This window comes from Corythoichthys intestinalis, chromosome 4, assembly GCF_030265065.1.
Source record: "Corythoichthys intestinalis isolate RoL2023-P3 chromosome 4, ASM3026506v1, whole genome shotgun sequence".
In the NCBI taxonomy this organism is placed as follows: domain Eukaryota; kingdom Metazoa; phylum Chordata; class Actinopteri; order Syngnathiformes; family Syngnathidae; genus Corythoichthys; species Corythoichthys intestinalis.
The window spans coordinates 34674960-34700071 of record NC_080398.1 but is presented as its reverse complement, the minus strand read 5'-3'; the positions used below and the strand labels follow the sequence as shown (position 1 = coordinate 34700071).

The following is a 25112-nucleotide window of genomic DNA, read 5'->3' as shown; positions in this document are numbered from 1 at the left end:
CATTGACGGTGCACGACGCCGAATCCATTTAGACTGGAAACGTTCGTTCTTTCGAAACCGGAGCATTCACAGTCATTCTGTCCGATTTTCAGGGCATTTACAGGTCATTTCCTGTTGAGTTTGAGTCCCTGCCTATTTATTTGGGTGATTCCCAGGTTACTTCCTGTTCTGTAACTCAAAATAAATAGGTAGTGACCTGTAAAATACCCCAAAATCAACAGGAAGTCCCTGAAAATCAACAGGTAAATGACCTTAAGTAGCCCAAAATCACCTCATTGCCTGGCATTGGCTGCCACTGACGGCCATAGACGTTCAATCCGTTTGAAGTTCAAATGGATTGGACGTCAACTAGTGATAAACTCATTCCAATTCACAGCAGGAGCTTGTTTTTCTGTTTATTAGTTGTTTGTCAAATATTCTAGAATGATTTCCTGACGAATGTTTCGATAATTGTTGTATCGCCATATCGTCAGATCATCGTTATCGTGAGCTTTGTTTCGCAAATCGTATCGAATCGTGAGGTACCAAGAGGTTCCCACTACTATTCACCATCACTGGCAGCCCATTACAGGTAGTCCCCGGATTATTGAACGAGTTCCATTCCTACGCTGGCGACGTAACCCGAATTTAAGTCGGAATTAAACCTTTAAGTAATTCATTCATTTAAACATTTATTTACTTCAATTTGTATGTATTACTTTAATATTTCATGTTTTCAACATGTAATTATTATGAATTTGATTTACCGTATTGGCCCGAATATAAGGCGTTTTTTTTTTGCATTGAAATAAGACTGAAAAAGAAGGGGTCGTCTTATATTCGCGGTCTAGACATTATACCCATTCACGACGCAAGACGGCGCCAGATATCATTGAAGCGATGTTCTGTCATGACAGATCTCAGCTACTCTCAAGTTTAACCAGTTTGCATTATTTTATTGCAATGTTTTTCCTTATTCAGATTTGTTTCAAGACTACAGTTACAGTTAGACTTCACTTTGATGGTTAATGCGGTTATTGCAATTTTGTTGTTTTATCACAATAGATTGATTTATTTACATTTCATTAACCAGAAGCCATTCATTTACAAATGTGGTTGCACTTTAGTTTACATATTTAAATGTTCAGATATTAAGATTTGAATGAGGCAAAATAACATGCTTTTTCTCTCAAGTATATTATTATAATCATTTGTTTCGGATGTACTATAATTATTTTCTGTATAAAAATTAATTTGGTGTTCAAAAAGTCTTTTTTCAAACTTGAGTCTTGAAAAAGAGGGGTCGTCTTATAATCAGGGCCGTCTTCCATTCGGGCCAATACGGTATTTAAATTTTGATTATTTATGTCCATTTTTACTTATTTAAACATTTACCATAATTTTCAGACAATAAGCCGCTACTTTTTTCCCTCATTTTGCATCCTGCAGTTTACAGTCCAGTACGGCTTATTTGTTGATTTATTTGGATTAATAGAAAACACTTAATTTGACAGCGGCATCAAAATACTGCCATAAGACCATCATAATTATGACATGACACTATCATGGGCATTAATGAATGCTTATGACAGATATCATTAAGTGCCATCTGGCAAATAATGTTACTAACTCTATTCATGTCCAGCTCGGATCATTTACATCCATTCAAAAGTGAAATAATTTGCCGGATGACACAAAATGACATCAGTCTTAAACATTCATTAATGCTCACAGCAGTGTCATATTATAATTATAATGGTGTTATGACACTCTTATAGAACCACTATCAAATAAAGTGTTACCAAACACCATAACTAGCAATTAATGAAACAACTGGAACATTAACATAAGAAATAATGGGCACAGAACATGAATTTTGATTGTTATTTACATCTGTAGCGCTGCAATGCAAGCCAGGAGACATGTCGGACGACAACAGTGTTGACAGCAGAGGTTGAATGTCTCCCATAAGGGAACAGTGATGGCCAAATGAAGCTTTTTGAACCAATGAAGCAGGCAGCCAATTGGGTCAAAGCCTCATGGTCATATCATCTTGTGACAGTTTTACGAAGCCGCTGTCAAATAAAGTGTTACCGGTTAATATCTTTTGGTGTAACTATTGCATAATACAGTGAGGACAGCTGTGGCTTATACGCCAGTGGATCTTGTCTATGAACAAATGCAGTTTTCGTGTCAAATTTGGTGGGTGCCGGCTCATAATCAGATGCACTTTATATAAGGGTGTAACAGTATTGTATTTGTATTGATCCGTTTCGGTACGTGGTGCTCGGTTTGTAACGGAGGCGTACCGAACGAGTTTCTGACGTAATGTAACCCTTACTTTTTGAGGCTGTGAGTCGATCAGGTTACAGTTTCTTAGTGTAGATTATATTTACTCCGTCTTCTCTACTATAATGAGGACCAACATGCTAGGACAGTATAACCTAGAAACGTCAACGGCACGAAAACGTGGCCGCCGCAAGAACGCAGTGAAACGCGGGCGTTAAAGTCAATCAGCCAATGCACACCAGTCGCAGTGTGGCCGCATGTTAGACGCGTCCCAGAAGCGGCTCAACACGACGCACGCGAAAAGAACAGCATAGTTTATTATTTGACACGAGACGCGACCCTCCTGCGTCAACACTACTACCGGTAGCTAGGATCGGGCAGACCGGAAGTCACTCGTGTAAAAATACGGTGGATCCGGTGGATTTTCAAACTAATATGCAATCGTGACCCACTTTTTGAGTCCATCAGATCTCTTGAGTGGTAGATCGGAGCACAGTTGACTTGTCTTTGTTGATTTACTGCTGTTTTCTCTGCTATAATAATAACCAACACGGCCCCGTGTTCAATACAAAACCCTCCTACCACAACAACAACAGGAACTAATATTCACATAGGAACTAAAGTTATACAACATAAAATATACAATATAAGTGAATACAACATCACATTTGTAAAATATAAACACATAATAAAATAAATAATAGCCCATTTAAATAAAATAGAAATGAGCGAAAACACCTGTAATTAAATAATAAGAATAATACACAGATCCTGCTTACACAATTGATTAATTTCTGTGTGGCGCTTTAACTTGAGAAAATCCACCAATAAAGCTTTTGAAAACCGTTCATAAGAAAACAAAATGATTCATTGAGGCATTTCATTTGTACAATACATGTTAAAATCTTTGTCATTGGGATTGCTTTTCTCTTTAGCACAGGACTTCTTTTTTTCTTCTTTCAGAAAGAAAGCTGACCAATACGCGGGGTCTGAAAGGCAAATTGTTACTGGATTATCTTTAAATACCCGCTACTTTTTGAGCAGAATTCTAGCTTTGTATAGGCTAATGTTCCTATTGTTGAAAGCACAAAGGTGTGTAATAAACAACTAGCACATTTATATTTTGCTTTTTTTTTCTTACTGCACCGAAAATGAACCGAACTGTGACCTCAAAACCGAGGTACGTACCGAACCGAGATTTTTGTGTACCGTTACACCCCTAACCTTATACTCGGAAAATTACGTTATTTCTTCATTTCAATTTGATTTATTTTTCTTGGAACTGCTGGTCTTGCATAATATGCCACATACCTCAAGGTCATCTTCCACGACGATGACAGCCGAGTACTTGCTGAAGACTTGCTTGAGAGCCCAGCGGTAGTGTCTGGCGATCTTGTAGTAGCCCTGAAACTTCTTGTGCGCTGGCGGCACGTTAATGTCGGCCAGGTCGGGCTGCGCCATGTAAGTCACGTCGCTCCCGTACGAGCGGATGACCTCGGCCGTATCGGCGTGGCCACAGTCCTGGCTCACAATGACGGGGAACCTCTCGGCCGAGGGCCGGTGGAGGAGCAACTTGTCCAGGCAACGCCGCACCGTCACACGGTTACAGGCCATCACCAGGACAGGTACGACAAAGTCCAGCGGCGTTGAAGGTGCCAGACTCGCCTTTTTCTTTCCCCGAGGACGCATGCTTCGGATCTGCGCCAGGATTTTGTTCTGCAACTCCAGCTCCGCCTCCAGCATCTCGGCCACTCGCATCACATGGCCCAACGCGTCCTCGTCTTCGGGGGACCCTTGATTCACATCTTGCTCCGGAATCTTGACCCGCAGGAGCAGAACCAGCAAGGCGTTCCAGGTGATGAACAGCAAGGCGCAGCACACCATCACAGAACCTCGCGTGCAACGCATGGTGATGACTGATCAAGCCACACACATGCACACAAAAATGGAGGCTGCAACAATATAGAAATTAGCAATATATATTAGGGGCGTAACGGTACATGTATTTGTATTGAACCGTTTCGGTACGTGGTGCTCGGTTTGGAACGGAGGCGTACCGAACGAGTTTCTGACGTAATGTAACCCTTACTTTTCGAGGCTGCGAGTCGATCGGGTTACAGTTTCTTAGTGTAGATTATATTTACTCCGTCTTCTCTACTATAATGAGGATCAACACTAGGAGTGGGAACCTCTTGGTACCTCACGATACGATACGGTTTGCGATACAAAGCTCACGATAACGATGATCTGACGATATGGCGATACAACGATTATCGATACATTGGTCAGGAAATCGTTCTAGGATATTCTAAAAACAACTAATACACAGGAAAACCTTCTGCTGTGAATTGGAATGAGTTTATCACTAGTAGATGTCCAACCCATTTGAATTGGGAGGGTGGCAGTGAATGAACATTCGTTCATCCCTCCTACTTTAAACAGAATGAACGTCTATGGCCGTCAGTAGCAGCCAATTCCAGGCAATGAGGTAATTTTGGGCCATTTAAGGTCATTTACCTGTTGATTTTCAGTTACTTCCTGTTGATTTTGGGGTATTTTATGGGTCACTTCCTGTTCATTTTGTTGTACAGACCTGGGAATCACCCAAATGAATAGGCGGTGACTCAAACTAAACAGGAAATGACCTGGCAATGCCCTAAAATGAACAGCAAGAGATCTATAAATGCCCTGAAAATCTGACAGAATTACTGTGAATGCTCTGGTTTCGAATGAATGAACATTCCCAGTCTAAATGGATTGGGTGTCGAGCACCATCAAGGCAGCTTTAGAGTTAACTGAGACACTATTATGGTTATTATGGTGGAAGATTATGGTAGCAACTTGTTGTTTCCTTTTTTATTTTTTTTAAAGACATTGACACCTTTTTAGAATGATATCTCGATTCTTGCATGAGCATACTGATAACATTTTGGGATACAAAGTATCACAATATATCACCATTTCGATATTTTGTCACACCCCTAATCAACACGGTAAGACAGTATAACCCAGAAACGTCAACGGCGTGACAACGTGGCCGCCGCGAGAACACAGTCAATCAGCCAATGCACACCAGTCGCAGTGCGGCCGTGTGTTAGACGCGTCACAGTCTCCAGAAGCGGCTCAATACAACGCACGCGAAAAGAACAGCAGAGTTTATTATTGGACGCGACACGTGACCCTCCTGCGTCAACACTACTACGGGTAGCTAGGATCGGGCAGACCGGAAGTCACTGGAGTAAAAATACGGTGGATCTGGTCGATTTTCAAACTAATATGCAATCGTAACTAGAGGTGTGCAAAATTTCCGAATCTTAGATTATTCGCGATTCGGCCGTGGAAGATTCGAGAACGATTCACAAACATCCAAATTCCGATTATTGAAATATGCCAAGTAAAGCGGAAGTACAACACACTCAGTACGCCGCTCGGTCTTCGGGACGCAATGAGGCATGGAGCGAGAGTAGCTAAACATCATGCTTCTCATTACCCGGCCCCTCGGGTAATGCCAATGCTCAACACACGGCTCTAGCTCAACTCACGCCACGAGATAAAAAAACACAACAACATACCTGACTGCTGCCGAAAAGCTGCTACAAAGTACATCCCGATAATGTTACGGTAGATATCATTTATATAGGACTAGATAGAATATAGATTCTGTAGCGTTAGCAGCACATCTACAGAAAGCTAGATTTGCCGTTAGTAAACGGCCGCCATCTTAAAGCAGTACACTTCCCTGCAAGGCTGTTGTAGCGAACCTTCCAAGCGGACCTAATTAACTTTTTATCTAAAATACTCCTAAATCGGTAAAATATTGACTTGAATCTATCTTCAAAATAGTTTTAAAACTTTCACATGTCGAAAGTAGACAAAAGGGAAATTATGGAATAACAGGAGCAATTTTAACAACTTTAACGGTTGATTCACAACATTAAATTAATTGAATGTAGTTTAAAGCTGCTGATACAGAATGAGGACTGGAGTTTTTTAATTACTGTTATTTTTGTATATTTGTTTACTGTTATATGTTAACTTGATACTGAAAGTGTAGTTTGGTTTAGCCTGAGAGTATTTTGAACAATTTGGGAACTGATGTACAAAACACTAAAAAAAAAAAAAAAAAAAAAAAGGAGGGGGATGCATCAATAATCGTTTTATAATCGAATCGGAGACTCTGAATCGTAATCGTAATCGAATCGTTAGGTGCCCAAAGATTCCCAGCTCTAATCGTAACCCAATTTTTGAGTCCATCAGATTCCTTGAGTGGTAGATCGGGGCACAGTTGACTTGTCTTTGTTGATTTACTGCTGTCTTCTCTGCTATAATAATAACCAACACGTCCCAATACAATACAAAACCCTCCTACCACAACAAAACAAGTAGGAACTAATATTCACATAGGAACTAAAGTTATACAACATAAAATATACAATATAAATGAATACTACATCACATTTGTAAAATATAAACACATAATAAAATAAATAATAGCCCATTTAAATAAAATAAATTGAAATGAGCTAAAACACCTGTAATTAAATAATAATAACAATAATACACAGATCCTGCTTACACAATTAAATTTATTAATTTCTGTGTGGCGCTTTACCTTGAGAAAATCCACCAATAAAGCTTTTGAAAACCGTTCATAAGAAAAAAAAAATGATTCATTGAGGCATTTCATTTGTAAAATACATGTTAAAATCTTTGTCATTGGGATTGCTTTTCTCTTTAGCACAGGACTTCTTTTTTCTTTCAGAAAGAAAGCTGACCAATACGCGGGGTCTGAAAGGCAAATTGTTGTTGGATTATCTTGAAATACCCGCTACTTTTTGAGCGGAATTCTAGCTTTGTATAGTCTAATGTTCCTATTTTTGAAAGCACAAAAGTGTGTAATAAACAACTAGCACATTTATATTTTGCATTTTGTTTTCTTACTGTACCAAAAATGAACCAAACCGTGACCTCAACCGAGGTACGTACCGAACCGAGATTTTTGTGTACCGTTACACCCCTTATATAAATATTGGGGCTGCCACAAACAATTATATTCATAGTCGATTGTTTGTACCGTATTGGCCCGAATATAAGACGGTGAATTTTGCATTGAAATAAGACTGAAAAAGTGGGGGTCGTCTTATATTCGTGGTCTAGACATTATATCCATTCATGACGCTAGATGGTGCCAGATATCATTGAAGCGATGTTCTGTCATGACAGATCTCAGCTACTCTCAAGTTTAACCAGTTTGCATTATTTTATTGCAATGTTTTTCCTAATTCAGATTTGTTTCAAGACTACAGTTACAGTTAGACTTCACTTTGATGGTTAATGCAGTTATTGCAATGTTGTTGTTTTATCACAATAGATTTGTTTATTTACACTAAAAAACCAGAAGCCATTCATTTACGAATGTGATTGTACATTAGTTTACATATTTAAATGTTCAAATATTAAGATTTGAATGAGGCAAAATGATGATGATTTCAGATGTACTGTAATTATTTTCTGTACAAAAATTAATTTGGTGTTCAAAAATTATTTTTTTCAAACTTGAGTCTTGATAAAGAGGGCGTCGTCTTATAATCAGGGCCGTCTTATATTCGGGCCAATACGTTATATTACAGGTAGTCCCCATGTTACGACGGACTCGACTTATAACACGTTGGTTTTTTTTTTTGTTTTTGTTTTTGTTTTTTGTTTTTTATGTCGACTTTTGTTTTGTGATGCATGCTTTTATTTTGGTGCAGGAAGCGTAGAACAGGAAGCAAGCGTATGACCAGACGCGCCAGCCCACCCCACACATGCAGAAACAGAGCACCCGTGACAGCCTGCGTGCACATTTGTTGCTTGTGAAACATCCAGAGGAGACGGCTGTATATAACCCCTTTAGTACTGTTTATTGTGCGTTTTCAATTGTGGTCGAATACTTGAGGCGAGTTTGTGTGATTGTTTCTGATGACGTGCGGACGCTAACTGATACATGCTAATCGTTTGTTATTGCCGTATCAGCAGCCACTTGTAAACGCAAATTTGAATTGCTGTAATTGAAGATGAGAATGATTTAATTCAATTTTAGTTTAGTTTCATTTTACAAGCGTTGAAATTAGAGGTGTGCAAAATTTCTGATTCTTAGATTATTCGCGATTCGGCCGTGGAAGATTCGAGAACGATTCACAAACATCCAAATTCCGATTATTGAAATATGCCAAGTAAAGCGGAAGTACAACACACTCAGCGCGCCGCGCGGTCAATGAGCAACGGAGCGAGAGTAGCTAAACATCATGCTTCTCATTACCCGGCCCCTCGGGTAATGCCAATGCTCAACTCACGGCTCTAGCTCAACTCATGCCACGAGATAAAAAAACACAACAACATACCTGAAGCTGCTACAAAAGTACGTCATCCACATAATGTTACGGTAGATATCATTTATATAAGACTAGATGCACTACGGTAGCGGTAGCGTTTGCAGCACATCTACAAAAAGCTAGATGCAGACGTAGTAAACGGCCGCCATCTTAAAGCAGTACACTTCTCTGCAAGGCTGTTGTAGCGAACCTTCCAAGCAAACCTAATTAACTTTTTATCTAAAATACTCCTAAATCGGTAAAATATTGACTTGAATCTATCTTTAAAATAGCTTTAAAACTTTCACATGTCGAAAGTTGACAAAAGGGAAATTATGGGTTAACGGGAGCAATTTTAACAACTTTAACGGTTGATTCACAACATTAAATTAATTGAATGTAGTTTAAAGCTGCTGATACAGAATGGGGACTGGAGTTTTTTATTTACTGTTATTTTTGTATATTTGTTTACTGCTATATGTTAACTTGATACTGAAATAGTAGTTTGGTTTATCCTGAGAGTATTTTTGAACAATTTTGGAACTAATGTACAAAACATTAAAAAAAAAAAAAAAAAAAAAAAAAGGGGGGGGGGGGGGGGGGGTGCATCAATAATCGTTTTAGAATCGAATTGGACCATCTGAATCGTAATCGTAATCGAATCGTTAGGTGCCCAAAGATTCCCAGCTCTAATATTTACACTAAAAAACCAGAAGCCATTCATTTACGAATGTGATTGCACATTAGTTTACATATTTAAATGTTCAAATATTAAGATTTGAATGAGGCAAAATGATGATGATTTCAGATGTACTGTAATTATTTTCTGTACAAAAATTAATTTGGTGTTCAGAAATTATTTTTTCAAACTTGAGTCTTGATAAAGAGGGCGTCGTCTTATAATCAGGGCCATCTTATATTCGGGCCAATACGTTATATTACAGGTAGTCCCCATGTTACGACGGACTCGACTTATAACACGTTGTTTTTTTTTTTTGTTTTTTTTTAATGTCGACTTTTGTTTTGTGATGCATGCTTTTATTTTGGTGCAGGAAGCGTAGAACAGGAAGCAAGCGTATGACCAGACGCGCCAGCCCACCCCACACATGCAGAAACAGAGCACCCGTGACAGCCTGCGTGCACATTTGTTGCTTGTGAAACATCCAGAGGAGACGGCTGTATATAACCCCTTTAGTACTGTTTATTGTGCGTTTTCAATTGTGGTCGAATACTTGAGGCGAGTTTGTGTGATTGTTTCTGATGACGTGCGGACGCTAACTGATACATGCTAATCGTTTGTTATTGCCGTATCAGCAGCCACTTGTAAACGCAAATTTGAATTGCTGTAATTGAAGATGAGAATGATTTAATTCAATTTTAGTTTAGTTTCATTTTACAAGCGTTGAAATTAGAGGTGTGCAAAATTTCTGATTCTTAGATTATTCGCGATTCGGCCATGGAAGATTCGAGAACGATTCACAAACATCCAAATTCCGATTATTGAAATATGCCAAGTAAAGCGGAAGTACAACACACTCAGCGCGCCGCGCGGTCAATGAGCAACGGAGCGAGAGTAGCTAAACATCATGCTTCTCATTACCCGGCCCCTCGGGTAATGCCAATGCTCAACTCACGGCTCTAGCTCAACTCATGCCACGAGATAAAAAAACACAACAACATACCTGAAGCTGCTACAAAAGTACGTCATCCACATAATGTTACGGTAGATATCATTTATATAAGACTAGATGCACTACGGTAGCGGTAGCGTTTGCAGCACATCTACAAAAAGCTAGATGCAGACGTAGTAAACGGCCGCCATCTTAAAGCAGTACACTTCTCTGCAAGGCTGTTGTAGCGAACCTTCCAAGCAAACCTAATTAACTTTTTATCTAAAATACTCCTAAATCGGTAAAATATTGACTTGAATCTATCTTTAAAATAGTTTTAAAACTTTCACATGTCGAAAGTAGAAAAAAGGGAAATTATGGATTAACGGGAGCAATTTTAACAACTTTAACGGTTGATTCACAACATTAAATTAATTGAATGTAGTTTAAAGCTGCTGATACAGAATGGGGACTGGAGTTTTTTATTTACTGTTATTTTTGTATATTTGTTTACTGCTATATGTTAACTTGATACTGAAATAGTAGTTTGGTTTAGCCTGAGAGTATTTTTGAACAATTTTGGAACAAATGTACAAAATATTTAAAAAAAAAAAAAAAAAAAAAGGGGGGGGTGTATCAATAATCGTTTTAGAATCGAATCGGACCATCTGAATCGTAATCGTAATCGAATCGTTAGGTGCCCAAAGATTCCCAGCTCTAGTTGAAATCATGAGCAGCTGAATAAAGTCAGCAAACCACACGGACGTCTGACATCTTCATTACGGAACTTTGCTGAAATACATGTTTTTAGATTTTTTATTTATTTTTTATTTTTTTGTAGAGTGTGTTTTGAGATATTTAAAGGGTATGACAACACCTGGGGAAATGCTAATATTCCATCATTTATCCATCAACGCATGCCTTTTGAAAATCATATCATGCCACTTCGTGTAATTACACACATCGCAACACCAAGAAATGATAGAAATTAGGTCAATTGTCAAGCTAAAAGGACCCGCCCCCGAGATGCTGGAAATCTAGCATATTGTGTGCGTAACGTCACTATAGGGAAACAACCGGCTCAGTGCTTAGTACTGAATGGCGGCGATGATGGCGGACAATTTTGTTTTTATTTGCAGCGATGAATCCGACGTAACGAACATTCTTCTAATGGTGACGAGGAGAGTTATGAACCTTTCTTTGGTGTTTTGGGTTATCAATTTGAGCCCAACGAAAGCCAATGCAGCCTAATGAAAGGATCATTGAGGGGAGCAATCACACTGATGAAACACCGGCGGCAACAGAATCACCGAATGGTTTGTTTTGCATTTCTTTTTGTGAAGCTGAAACACCGTGACCGCAAAATAAAGTAATGTATAGAATAATTATCATTTAATATGCTATCATCGGTTTCGCTCTGCCAACCGACACAAATATGAATGGGATTAGAGCAGGGGTCCCCAACCTTTTTTGTACCACGGACCGGTGTGATTTGGGTCTTTTTTTCACGGACCGGTGTCCTGTCAAATTTTGCACCCTTATAAAATTTTGCTCCCAAAGCTTTTGTGGCGGTGAAAAAAGCCCTCTTATATATTCAGTTGGGCTCTCAATGTTATCCAATGGTGCTAAAAAACTATTTACATCACAAACATACATGTGCAACACAGATATGGCGTAAATTAACGCTTAACGAACATGGCAAACGTAAGTTAATATTCCTTTCTTTAAAGAAAGTTTGTAGTGTGTACTTAGGAATCGCTGCATTCGCGGTCCTTTTTAACGTTACGCGCATGCCAACTTTGTCAGAACACCGGCAATGTGCAGCAGAAAAATACAGCAAATATAAAATAGCATTTGTTTTTAGCCCCGTTGTGTTAAGTGCAGGGAAAAAATACAACTCACCCGCTGAATCAGTGGGAGGGCTGAGTTTGTTTCGTTGAGACGAGATGGTCCCGAGATGGGAGAGTGAGAGAAGCTAGCATCACAAATATACGATGTTGGAAATTGTAGCACAGTTTTCAGCGCGCTCCTAGCGATGTCAGGATATTCCGAAATGACTTTAATCCAGAACTTCGGTAGAGTTGTTGTCTCAAATGTACGTTTAAGTCGCCGTGATTTGCGATCTCTACAAGCTGATATTCCTGTTCCACAGACATGCTCGAATCACTCGATTTATTCACATACGGGTCACAAATTCACTCCTTCGCAGTTCGTGGGTCTTTAGTGATTGGGAAGTAGCATAAATTTTGTTTTCTTTGAGGTTGTAGGCACATCTTCTGGCTCGTCAGGTTCCCTTTTCCCCATAAAATTGCAAAATTAGCCCTCTTAGCACTGACGAACTTTACTCATTGTCTGCGTAGTCCAGGTCTTTTTCTCGCGTTCAGGAACTCATGGGTACTACATTGCGACAAATGGCTATTTGTAAACCACATAGCATGACAGGTTTGAACCATTTTAGCGATTTTTTGATAAAACACGAACGCAACTCTCTCGTCGATAAACAACGATGGCACCTGCCTCGACCTTTTCTTTCCTTGTTATGACGTCTCCGCCCCATTCGGCTGTTTCCGGAACACTTTCGGAGATGTTCGTCATTTTCGATCTATTTTCGATAATTGCTCATGAATGTGATTGATTTTTTTGCTAACTTTATCAATATTTGTTATCTTGGCACATAACGGTTCTATTAATGTCTCACACCCCCTTTGCGTTTTCATACCCTTTAAAGGGTTGATTCCGACTTCTTACGCGGAAATCCAGGTTACATCGCCAGCTCAGGAACAGAACTCGTTCTTTAACCGGGACTATTTGTATTTTTTAATGAATAAAAACATTTTTTTAAATCAATAAAATTTTAATTAAAACCAAATTCATAACAATAAATTATATCAAAACAGAAGCACACATTATGGCCCACAACAAAACGCTACAGTTGATTTTTTTGTCCCCCCCCCCACTTAATTTTGTAGTATTTAAATGAAAGCCTTGCAAGGGGTTAGAGAAATAAAGTAGTCATCTCTTTACAAGAAAAAAATTCTGGCTAGTCATAATTTCTGTTTTGAAATAAAATGTTTCACACACACGTTTTCATATTTTGTATCTTTCTAAGTCATCATTAGATGAGATTACAGTTATCTATTTCCTATTGACTGCTGCCATCCCTGCCACTCCAAATGGATTGGACGTCTATGAAGTCAATGGCAGGCAATGACTTCAAGTGTGCAAGACAAGGTACAGCATCCCTACCTTCAATTTTCAACTGATCTCGAACAAATCCCGCATCACCTGCAAGCAAAACACAATGAATATGTTGTACTAATTTTTTTTTTTAAATCATTATTTATATCTACTTCTCATAAGTCTTCCATTTCTTCAAAAGGAAAACAGAACCTCCATGAAGTTGGCCACCCATCAGATGCAAATTGAAAGATTATGTCATTCGTTTGTGCTAGGTTTGTGATCGTTTGTGCTGAAAAAAAAAAAAAATTGTTTGTGCTGCTTTCGTTTTTGAGATATTAACAAGCCTTTTATAGGTCAATCTGAGGTCAACCAGCCCCCATTTTGATTAAAATTGGTGTCAATTGTTTGTGCGACGTCTGTGCTGTGGAAATTTTTGTATTAATTTCGAGTGATGAGGTCAATCGCATCGACTCCGTCTCTCAATAACAGAGGGGTGTCCCAACAACTAGGGCAATAGCGTACCGCACGTAACACGTCACCATTGCTCATTAATATTCATGACATTAGCAACTGTTGCTAGGGGGGTCAAACTTGAGTTTTTCCCTCATGCTAGATGCATGTAAATAGTGTACGAACGAGATGTTCACTGAGCTAAACCTACCAATTCTGTCCGAAAATGATGTCGCTGGGCCAAATTCACTGGTAAAGATGTGGAAGAAAATATAAATGTTCAAATAAAGAGATGGCTGGACTGTCGAGGGCTGAAAAACAGACGACCTGATCCAGAGGTAGCCTTTTTATCGAAACCTTTTTCTTGTGTGCATTGCCTTACGACACTGATGATGACATTCTCCTGTTTGAACAAGCTATCCTTTACCACCATATGCCCTGTCTTTCTTATATATTATATTATATCCTTTGGTTGTCTTACGTCTCTGACCGTTCTTGGGGGTAATTTATAATGCTATTTTTGTGTAGCGATCACAAATGCTACTCAGTGACAGCCAACGAACACTTTTAATTTTTTCATCCATAACAAATCTTAATTCTATTAATTTATTTACACCCCCCCCTTATTAAGGTTGTCTCTTTACAACAGAAAATGTAAAGCTGTTAAGTCTAGAGCCTACCTGTAGGCATGAACAGGCTTACTCCAAAAAGACCCAGGCCAAACATGGGTAATTTATTTAAATATCCGTATTTTAGAAAAATAGGACTCCATTCCTGTTGTGATATATATATTTTTTTTTCAGGTCATTCATTGTCAGACAGAAGCAGCACGGCACAACGTCACGCTAAAAAATAAGTAAAAATATCAAAAATAGTTTTCCTCCTCGGGGCAGGCTGCGGCAGGCAATGGATCAGGATTGTCATCTGTAGGACCATGGCCCGAAACAAAATTTTTACTACATATAAAGGTGAATGGCTTCACCTTGCTGGCATTAAACTCATCTTTTCAACATCCGCACAAGTTGATCCATTGTTCGCATTTTTTACCTAAAGAAGATGAAGAAAACATCCTTCATAAGTCGTAATGTCTAATTGTTTCTACAAGTTCCATAGCAGCAGTGTTTACTCGGCATGTTCTTTTGTTGAAAGATTAGCAGCATAAAACAAGCAATACTAGCATAGGTTGTATGCGAGTGCGCTTCTATGTTGACCCCCTTCCGGTTTACGAAACAGTAACATTAGTGCGGTACGCTATTGTAGCACAAACAAATGGCACTCCTTGGGGGCCATTTTGCAGTTTGAGATATTAATCTCGAGTGATGACGTGAATCACTTTTTTTTTTAATTGGTTTGTAGTTTATGTATTTTGTATTCAATCAGTTCACATGACACAAAAAAATTATAAATATATCAGTTACAATACAACCATATTGAGACATACACAGACAAAACTAAGATAGATATGTTATTTGTTAAATAATTCCGAATGAATCGATTAGGCCTTTTTTGTTGTTGTTGGTGGTGTTGTTGTCAACTTACACCAGTACTTCTCAAATAGTGGGGCGCGCCCCCAAGGGGGGCGCAGAGCGATGCCAGGGGTGGCGCGTGTGACCTCGGGGAACATGCTTTTTTATTTTTATTTTTTTGCTGTACTAGAATAAAGTGTACTTGCACATCCACTCCGTGGGTGGCAGTGGCGCTTTCATTTTCAAAGTGCGCGCAGTATTTCTGAAGTAAGCAAGAGCACACGGAAGAGACTCATGAAGAGCTGGAGAGCTGTGCGCCGTTTTCGAAAGCCGTTTTCCGGCCGGGCTCACGCAGCGACCCCACTGTCTTCTCCGGTTCTCACGTGTCCGCCCGAGAAGTGCGATTTTCGGCTTGGGATTGTCACGAAGACCGCCCTCACCTACGGTTCTCCCTCGGCCGCCGAGAATGCACTTTTTTCGGGCCGTTTGCCTTTTGGCTTTAAAATTTAATACAGTGGTAGATGAGGAAAGAACACTGTTTACTGTGTCTAAAAATTATTATAGTGGACAGCCGGAAGCCAAATCAATTAAGACGCTACTTAAAGACATTAGACCCCAATCTCATAAGCCGCTTGGTTATTTTTCAGCGAAAACGTGCCGAATATTGCCAACAATCGTCCCGCTTTGTCAGTGTTATATCAGTAAACCAGTGAGCACTGTTAGCATGCTCAGTGCAAAATAACCCCACACCATTGCAAACTGGAGGTGATACTGTGAGCAGCGAAAGTAAAAACTGTCCTTCTGTCCAAAGACACCCCCCCCCCATTCAGTTTTGATTTATCGGTCAATTTTTTGGGCATATTGCCCCCATGAGTTAATGTTTCTAATCAATTTGAATTTATTATTATTTACTGATTTTATTTTTCAGTATCAAATGGTCAAAAATGTACCTTGAGTGTATTTTTACAGTTTGGATGTGACTTTTTTTTTTTTTTTTTTTTAATTCAGGCAAATTGATGCGCGTTAAGTCTTTTCTGTTACAAACAAAACAATGTTAATAAAGTTATACTTTATAAATTGATCTGTTATTTTCTCTAATAGAAAAAAAGGATACAATGTGAGGCAGAGGCGTACTTATAATAGTAATATTATAGACAAATGATACTATTTACAGTGGCGGCAGAGTTTGGGGGGGGCGCGAAACATTTACGTCTTCCTTGGGGGGGCGTAACAGAAAATAATTGAGAAGCACTGACATACACTATCACCTTCGTGACGTCACTCAGACGAGCTCCTGTCAAGTTGACTCAACAGCTCCCCTGCAGCTGCCATAAATCAAACGAACTAATCGTTTCGACACTACAGTATATCATCTTAAAAGGCGGAGTTGTTTGAACCTGCGCGAATATTTGGACATGTGACACACACAGAAGACCGAAAGTTTCGCGTGTACAAATAAGCGCTTACCCGGAAACTGTTCCATTCTCTTCCTTTTTTTTTGCCATTTTATCCACTTCGCCTCTTCTTCGTGGACAGACGGCGAGTGGAGACGTCGTGAAATGTCTAAGAACGACTTTAGCAACTTTTAAAACCGTGAAATATTCGAGGTTTGTAAAAAAAATAAATAAAAGTTGGACACGACTTCTTGAAGTTCCTACTTCCTGCTTGGAAAGTAGTCCTCAGGTTCCATCTTCCGCCTTCCTTCTCACCTTCAGACTTTACACAATACTTCCGCTTTGAAAAATAGTTCGAAAAATTTGCCAAAAAAAATATCAACGAATTTAAAATGTGGATTTTCAGTGCCAGATCAAACTATTTACAATAAAACTATAGCATTACAAAAAATGGGATTTTAATAAACCCGATCTATTTATTTGAAAATAAACATAATTAATACAGTATTGTTATCATATTAACTAATATATGTTAGCAGTAATGATTAAAATAATTATCTAACATCAAATAAAATGTTTGGGGTTTTTTTGCATGTTATGAATAAAACTATTTTAAAACGTAATCATGGGAAGAAATCAAACTGAATACATGAGTCATAATATTGTTGCTAGATTAATCTTCTAAACAGATATTCTATTACAGTGGGGCAAATAAGTATTTAGTCAACCACTAATTGTGCAAGTTCTCCCACTTGAAAATATTAAAGACACCTGTAATTGTCAACATGGGTAAACCTCAACCATGAGAGACAGAATGTGGGGGGGGGGAAAGAAAATCACATTGTTTGATTTTTAAAGAATGTATTTGCAAATCATGGTGGAAAATAATTATTTGGTCAATACCAAAAGTTCCTCAATACTTTGTTATGTACCCTTTGTTGGCAATAACTGAGGCCAAACGTTTTCTGTAATTCTTCACAAGCTTTTCACACTGTTGCTGGTATTTTGGCCCATTCCTCCATGCAGATCTCCTCTAGAGCAGTGATGTTTTGGGGCTGTCGCTGGGCAACAAGAACTTTCAACTCCCTCCACAGATTTTCTATGGGGTTGAGATCTGGAGACTAGCTAGGCCACTCCAGGATCTTGAAATGCTTCTTACGAAGCCACTCCTTTGTTGCCCTGGCTGTGTGTTTGGGATCATTGTCATGCTGAAAGACCCAGCCACGTCTCATCTTCAATGCCCTTGCTGATGGAAGGAGATTTTCACTCAAAATTTCTCGATACATCGCCCCATTCATTCTTTCCTTTACACCGATCAGTCGTCCTGCTCCCTTTGCAGAAAAACAGCCCCCAAAGCATGATGATTCCACCCCCATGCTTCACAGTGGGTATGGTGTTCTTCGGATGCAATTCAGTATTCTTTCTCCTCCAAACACGAGAACCTGTGTTTCGACCAAAAAGTTGTATTTTGGTTTCATCTGACTATAACACATTCTCCCAGTCCTCTTCTGGATCATCCAAATGCTCTCTAGCGAACCGCAGATGGGCCTGGACGTGTACTTTCTTCAGCAGGGGGACATGTCTGGCAGTGCAGGATTTAAGTCCCTGGCGGCGCATTGTGTTACTGATAGTAGCATTTGTTACTGTGGTCCCAGCTCTCTGTAGGTCATTCACTAGGTCCCCCCGTGTGGTTCTGGCAATTTTGCTCTCTGTTCTTGTTATCATTTTGACGCCACGGGGTGAGATCTTGCATGGAGCCCCAGATCAAGGGCGATTATCAGTGGTCTTGTATGTCTTCCATTTTCTAATAATTGCTCCCACAGTTGATTTCTTTACACCAAGCGTTTTACCTATTGCAGATTCAGTCTTCCCAGCCTGGTGCGGGTCAACAATTTTGTCTCTGGTGTCCTTCGACAGCTCTTTGGTCTTGGCCATAGTGGATTTTGGAGTGTGGTTGACTGAAGTTGTGGACAGGTGTCTTTTATACCGATAATGAGTTAAAACAGGTGCCATTAACACAGGTAACGAGTGGAGCCTCGTTAGACCTCGTTACAAGAAGTTAGACCTCTTTGACAGCCAGAAATCTTGTTTGTAGGTGACCAAATACTTATTTTCCACTCTAATTTGAAATAAATTCTTTTAAAATCAAACAATGTGATTTTCTGTTTTTTTCTCCTTATTCTGTCTCTCATGGTTGAGGTTAACCAAGTTGACAATTAGAGGCCTCTCTAATCTTTTCAAGTAGGAGAACTTGCACAATTGGTGGTTGACTAAATACTTATTTGCCCCACTGTATATTTACAAATGAATGTTAATTATAATAAATACAATTCAATTATCATGGTATTCAGGTAATACCATTAAATGACTGATGAACATTTTTTTGAATGTTTTTAAAATAATATTTAGAAACCTAACACCAACGAAAAATGGTAATAACACTGTAAACTTTATAGTGACACCCCGATCACAACTTAACTCATTCAGTGCCACTGACGTTGATAGACATCCAATGTATTTCGACTGGGAGAACTGGCGAATAGATTGATCAATGCTCAGCATCCTACAGCCTTTTTTGACACACAAAATATATGTTTGACAAAACAAGGAGTTAGCCCACTATTGCACTAAAATGTTCATTTCTTATCTGTAAGGCAACAGATATTTGGAATGTTAGTGCTCATTACTTAACACTTTCATGAATTTTAATAGTGTGAATCATGTTGGGATTTACACCACTCTTCTAACCCCAGTTGACTTATTTTTTGTCAGGCAACCTCGGCAATAATGATCAGAGTCCAGCTTTTGAAACTGCAGAGCACAACACTGTGCAAACTCTAACATGCACCACTATTACACTCAATTTCATTTTATCGGATGCGGGTTTATTTTTTTTCCATTTGCAACCCATATGACAGGGATCCAAGTACTGTTCCTCAGTTAAAGTGCAAACTATATGGTCCAAGTCCAAACTCATAACAGTATATTTGACAAAGTGCCAAAATCAGTGTAAATAACACAAATCCTGTTTTGTTTAAAAGTATCTAGTAATTATTGCCATTTAAGTCAACAGGCTAAAAACCCTCCTTCAAAATGAAAAAACATGGTGTTAGCCCACTTTAGTTCTCTGAGGCACGATTGTACAAAATGATTATAAAGCATCAGATTAAGAGATTTAAGGCACTTTACCACACACACACATAATAATCATTTCAGTTCAACAACAAAGACATTTTCTGTTATTTTTTGGGGGTACCTGTTTTTGAGTGTATTAGTTCTCCGCATTCCCTGACGAAAAAGTGTTCACGAAGCTTTTGGCTCAATAGGTTGAAGTCCAAACTATGCAAAATACACGAACGGGGTGCAAGTGTAGGAAACAGCACCGGCACCACGCATGAAACCCGTGAACACAAGATAAGCAAAATGGCATGACTAAATGTTGACATGGTTTACTGGCAAATTCAACACACACATGCAAAAGTCAATAAATAAGACAGAGTCACAGTGGGTCCACGTCAGGGCCTTGGACCGTCAATCGGGTCCGTTTTGGCGGCGCTTGTGTCCGGAATCTTCTCTCTTGATCTGGCAGAAAAGAACAAAAGAAGAGCTCATTCAATTTGAATATAGCAATGTCAAATACAGTGGGGCAAATAAGTATTTAGTCAACCACCAATTGTGCAAGTTCTCCTACTTGAAAAGATTGGAGGCCTGTAATTGTCAACATGGGTAAACCTCAACCATGAGAGACAGAATGTGGAAAAAAAAAACAGAAAATCAAATTGTTAAATTTTTAAAGAATGTATTTCCAAATTAGAGTGGAAAATAAGTATTTGGTCACCTACAGACAAGCAAGATTTCTGGCTGTCAAAGAGGTCCAACTTCTTCTACCGAGGTCTAACGAGGCTCCACTCGTTACCTGTATTAATGGCACCTGTTTTAACTCATTATCGGTATAAAAGACACCTGTCCACAACCACAGTCAGCCACACTCCAAACTCCACTATGACCAAGACCAAAGAGCTGTCGAAGGACACCAGAGACAAAATTGTACACCTGAACCAGGCTGGGAAGACTGAATCTGCAAGAGGTAAAACACTTGGTGTAAAGAAATCAACCGTGGGAGCAATTATTAGAAAATGGAAGACATACAACACCACTGATAATCTCCCTCGATCTGGGGCTCCATGCAAGATCTCACCCCGTGGCGTCAAAATGATAACAAGAACAGTGAGTAAAAATCCCAGAACCAAATGGGGGGACCTCGTGAATGACCTACAGAGAGCTGGGACCACAGTAACAAAGGCTACTATCAGTAACACAATGCTCCGCCAGGGACTCAAATTCTGCACTACCAGACGTGTCCCCCTGCTGAAGCCAGTACACATCCAGGCCCATCTGCGGTTCACTAGAGAGCATTTGGATGATCCAGAAGAGGACTGGGAGAATGTGTTATGGTCAGATGAAACCAAAATAGAACTTTTTGGTAGAAACACAGGTTCTCGTCTTTGGAGGAGAAAGAATACTGAATTGCATCCGAAGAACACCATACCCACTGTGAAGTATGGGGGTGGAAACATCATGTTTTGGGGCTGTTTTTCTGCAAAGGGACCAGGAAGAGTGTGTTATCAGAATGTGTTATGGTCAGATGAAACCAAAATAGAACGTTTTGGTAGAAACACAGGTTCTCGTGTTTGGAGGAGAAAGAATACTGAATTGCATCCGAAGAACACCATACCCACTGTGAAGCATGGGGGTGGAAACATCATGTTTTGGGGCTGTTTTTCTGCAAAGGGACCAGGAAGACTGATCTGTGTAAAGGAAAGAATGAATGGGGCCAAGTATCGAGAGATTTTGAGTGAAAATCTCCTTCCATCAGCAAGGGCATTGAAGATGAGACGTGACTGGGTCTTTCAGCATGACAATGATTCCAAACACACAGCCAGGGCAACAAAGGAGTGGCTTCGTAAGAAGCATTTCAAGGTCCTGGAGTGGCCTAGCCAGTCTCCAGATCTCAACCCCATAGAAAATCTGTATAGGGAGTTGCTCTCGAGGAGATCTGCATGGAGGAATGGACCAAAATACCAGCAACAGTGTGTGAAAAGCTTGTGAAGAATTACAGAAAACCTTTGGCTTCCGTTATTGCCAACAAAGGGTACATAACAAAGTATTGGGATGAACTTTTGGGTATTGACCAAATACTTATTTTCCACCATGATTTGCAAATAAATTCTTTAAAAATCAAACAATGCGATTTTCTGGGTTTTTTTCCACATTCTGTCTCTCATGGTTGAGGTTTACCCATGTTGACAATTGCTGGCTTCTCTAATATTTTCAAGTGGGAGAACATGCACAATTAGTGGATGACTAAATACTTATTTGCCCCACTGTATATATTTCCCATTTCTGCAAAAATTGGGCATAGAACTTCTGTTTTGTACTTTTTTCTAATATTTATGGTAAATCACAAATTTACTTACACTAATATTTGTGTATTAATTTAATAGTTTAAATATTTAAATATTATCAACATAATATTATAATAACACTGCAACCTTTAAAGCAGTACTTTTCAAATAGTGGGGCGGCCCACCCAGGGGGGTGCAGAGAGATGCCAGGGGAGATGCATGTGACCTCGTGGAACTGCACATCCACTCAGTGGGTGGCAATGGCGCTCTCATTTTAAGAGTGTCCGCAGTATTTTTGAACAAAACGAGCATACAGCAAAGAGCACTGGAGATATGAAGAGCTAAGATGAGGAAATATGACTCCGCATATGTAGCGTTTGGCTTTTTGCTCTGACTTTTAATACAGTGGGAGACGAAAAAAGACCAGTCTGTGTCTAAAAATGTTTGTAACTGAAAGCAGGAAGCCACATCAAATGTCACTTAAAAACATTAGACCCCACTCACATTGATAAGCCGCTTAATTTTCTCTTTTTTTTTTTGGGCCAAGACGTGCCGGACATTGCCAATAATCGTCCCGCTTTGTTTCGCAGTGTTACATCAGTAAACCAGCGAGCACTGTTAGCATAATATAAGTTGGCATACCAAGTTCCTCAGAGCAAAATAGCAAAAATAAAAAATTGTCCTTTTGTCCAATGACACTACTGTTTTTGTTCCTTTGTAATTTTAGTTTTTTCAGTCAAATGGTAATTTGAATTATTAGAATTTATTGATTTTATTAAATTTTATTTTTCACTATTAAATGTTCAAAAATGTACGTTGAGTGTATTTTTATAAGACCAGATGAAACACCATGAAGCTCTGAACCAATTGCCTGCAAAGCTTCATTTCTTCAAGAAGGTTCATTTGGCCATCACTGCTCCCTTGGGGGAGACACTCAACCTCTGCTGCCACCTGCTGTCAACACTGTTGTCGTCCAACATGCCTCCCGGCATGCATTGTGGCGCTACAGGCAAAATTCATGTTCTGTGCTAATTATTTCTTCAGTTACTTTAGGGCTTTCAAAATTATCGCGTTAAAGGGCGGTAATTAATTTTTTTAATTAATCACGTTAAAATATTTGACGCAATTGACGCACATGCCCCGCTCAAACAGATTAAAATGACCGCTCAAGGTCATATGCACTTGTTGCTTGTGTTTTTTGGAGTTTTGGCGCCCTCTGCTGGCGCTTGGGTGCGACTGATTTTATTGGTTCAGCACCATGAGAATTGTGTAATTATTGACATCAAAAATGGCGAGCTACTAGTTTATTTTTTGATTGAAAATTTTACAAATTTTATTAAAATCAAAGCATTAAGAGGGGTTTTAATATAAAATTTCTATAACTTATACGAACATTTATCTTTTAAGAACTACAAGTCTTTCTATCCATGGATCGCTTTAACAGAATGTTAATGTTAATGCCATTTTGTTGATTTATTGTTATAATAAACAAATACAGTACTTATGTACAGTATGTTGAATGTATATATCCGTCTTATCTTTCCATTCCAACAATAATTTACAGAAAAATATGGCATATTTTATAGATGGTTTGAATTGCGATTAATTACGATTAATTAATTTTTAAGCTGTGATTAACTCAATTAAAAATTTTAATCGTTTGACAGCCCTAATTATATTATATATTTTTTCCCATTTAAGATTATGTTTGAATGTTTCTGCAAAAATTGGGCATAAAACGTCTGTTTTGTACTTTTTTCAAATATTTATGGCGAATCACTAATTTACTTACACCAATATTTGTGCAATATTTTATTATTTTAAAAAGCGGCATGGAAAATGAATGAATGAATGAATATTTGACCATTTGTTTAAAATAGCTTTCAAATATGTGTATTTTTTTGCTTGGTAACTTTTCTGATTGAGCATAAAACTTTATTTATATTTTTTCTGCTGTTACTCTAGTATTACTTAAAATAATATTTTATAAGTTTGATGAAAATGTTTTATAATTTTTAGTGTTTTAGATAGTTTTCTAATACATGTGTATTTTTTGCTGATTTTTTTTTTTTATATGCCATGGTAAATTAGATTTTTTACATATGTAATGTTGCACGATGTGTTGTATTATTCTCTAAAACAAATCTCTCTGTGTCTCTCTTTACATCGAGATTATCTATATATAGATACTGTATTTCATAATCGTTATTGGGTTGTGTCACCTTGCGATGGCGCCCCCTGGCGCAACCGCAGAGCAAGGCCAGCCTCCGCAGCACAATGTGGGTGAACAGAAGTTGGAGAGAGCGGCAGGTGCTTCTCAAAGTAGCCCATCTGGCCTCCACGAAAGACGGCGTAACTTCCCCACACTCACGACATACTCCCGAAACCCCACCCGGGTGCTCACACACGTCTCGGATAAACACGTTGATTTGACACGGTCTTAGTAGCCGAGTAACGACTACACCGTCCGCGGTATGACCAGGCCGCCCGGTGCTCGCTTCCAGACCACGGGGCGCCGCTGGGTGAGCGTCCCATTCCGGGACGCCTTTCGGCGGATCCCTCAAACGCTGCACCCCGCTGTTCTCGCAGGGCGCCGAGTCGTACCGCACGGCCAGTCCGAATGCCGACAACAATCTTTCTCCGCGGCCGGGCGAGTCGCGCCGAGGTCCGGCCAGCGCGGGACTGTACGCCGAGGGGGCGCTTCGCTTGCTGGGTGGATTTCTGGTCCACACAGTCCCGCGACACCGAAGCACGGAAGTGAGGGCCGAGGCGGAGGGAGTCGAAGCCATGGCGGTCGTCGACGTCCACACGGGCGGCGGACTTGATCAACCGCTGCCCCCCGATGGCGGTTATAGGGGAGGAGGCCGGGGAGGAGGCCGGGGAGGAGGGGGTCCTCTTGGGACGACTGACCTATTTGTTGCCGCCCGTCGGGAGGGGCGAGGGGTGTCATTTTAATACATATGCTATAAATAAAGTATAATAAATT

The 25112-nt window shown here is 39.4% G+C and overlaps 1 protein-coding gene across 4 annotated transcripts in view; it reads right to left on the bottom strand.

The window, feature by feature from the left end:
- Positions 1-24980, bottom strand: part of mgat1a (alpha-1,3-mannosyl-glycoprotein 2-beta-N-acetylglucosaminyltransferase a) — a 27893-nt gene extending 2913 nt beyond the window's left edge. Inside the window, exons 1-4 of one of the 4 annotated variants that reach the window (XM_057834205.1) lie at positions 24349-24980; positions 19978-20303; positions 13478-13516; positions 3580-4220 (exon numbers count right to left, since the gene is read on the bottom strand). In XM_057834205.1, the coding sequence (XP_057690188.1) occupies positions 3580-4176 (597 nt within the window). In that variant the 5' untranslated portion in view covers positions 4177-4220; positions 13478-13516; positions 19978-20303; positions 24349-24980. The other 3 variants (XM_057834206.1, XM_057834204.1, XM_057834207.1) reach the window with 3 other exon arrangements.
- Positions 24981-25112: the final 132 nt, after the last annotated feature.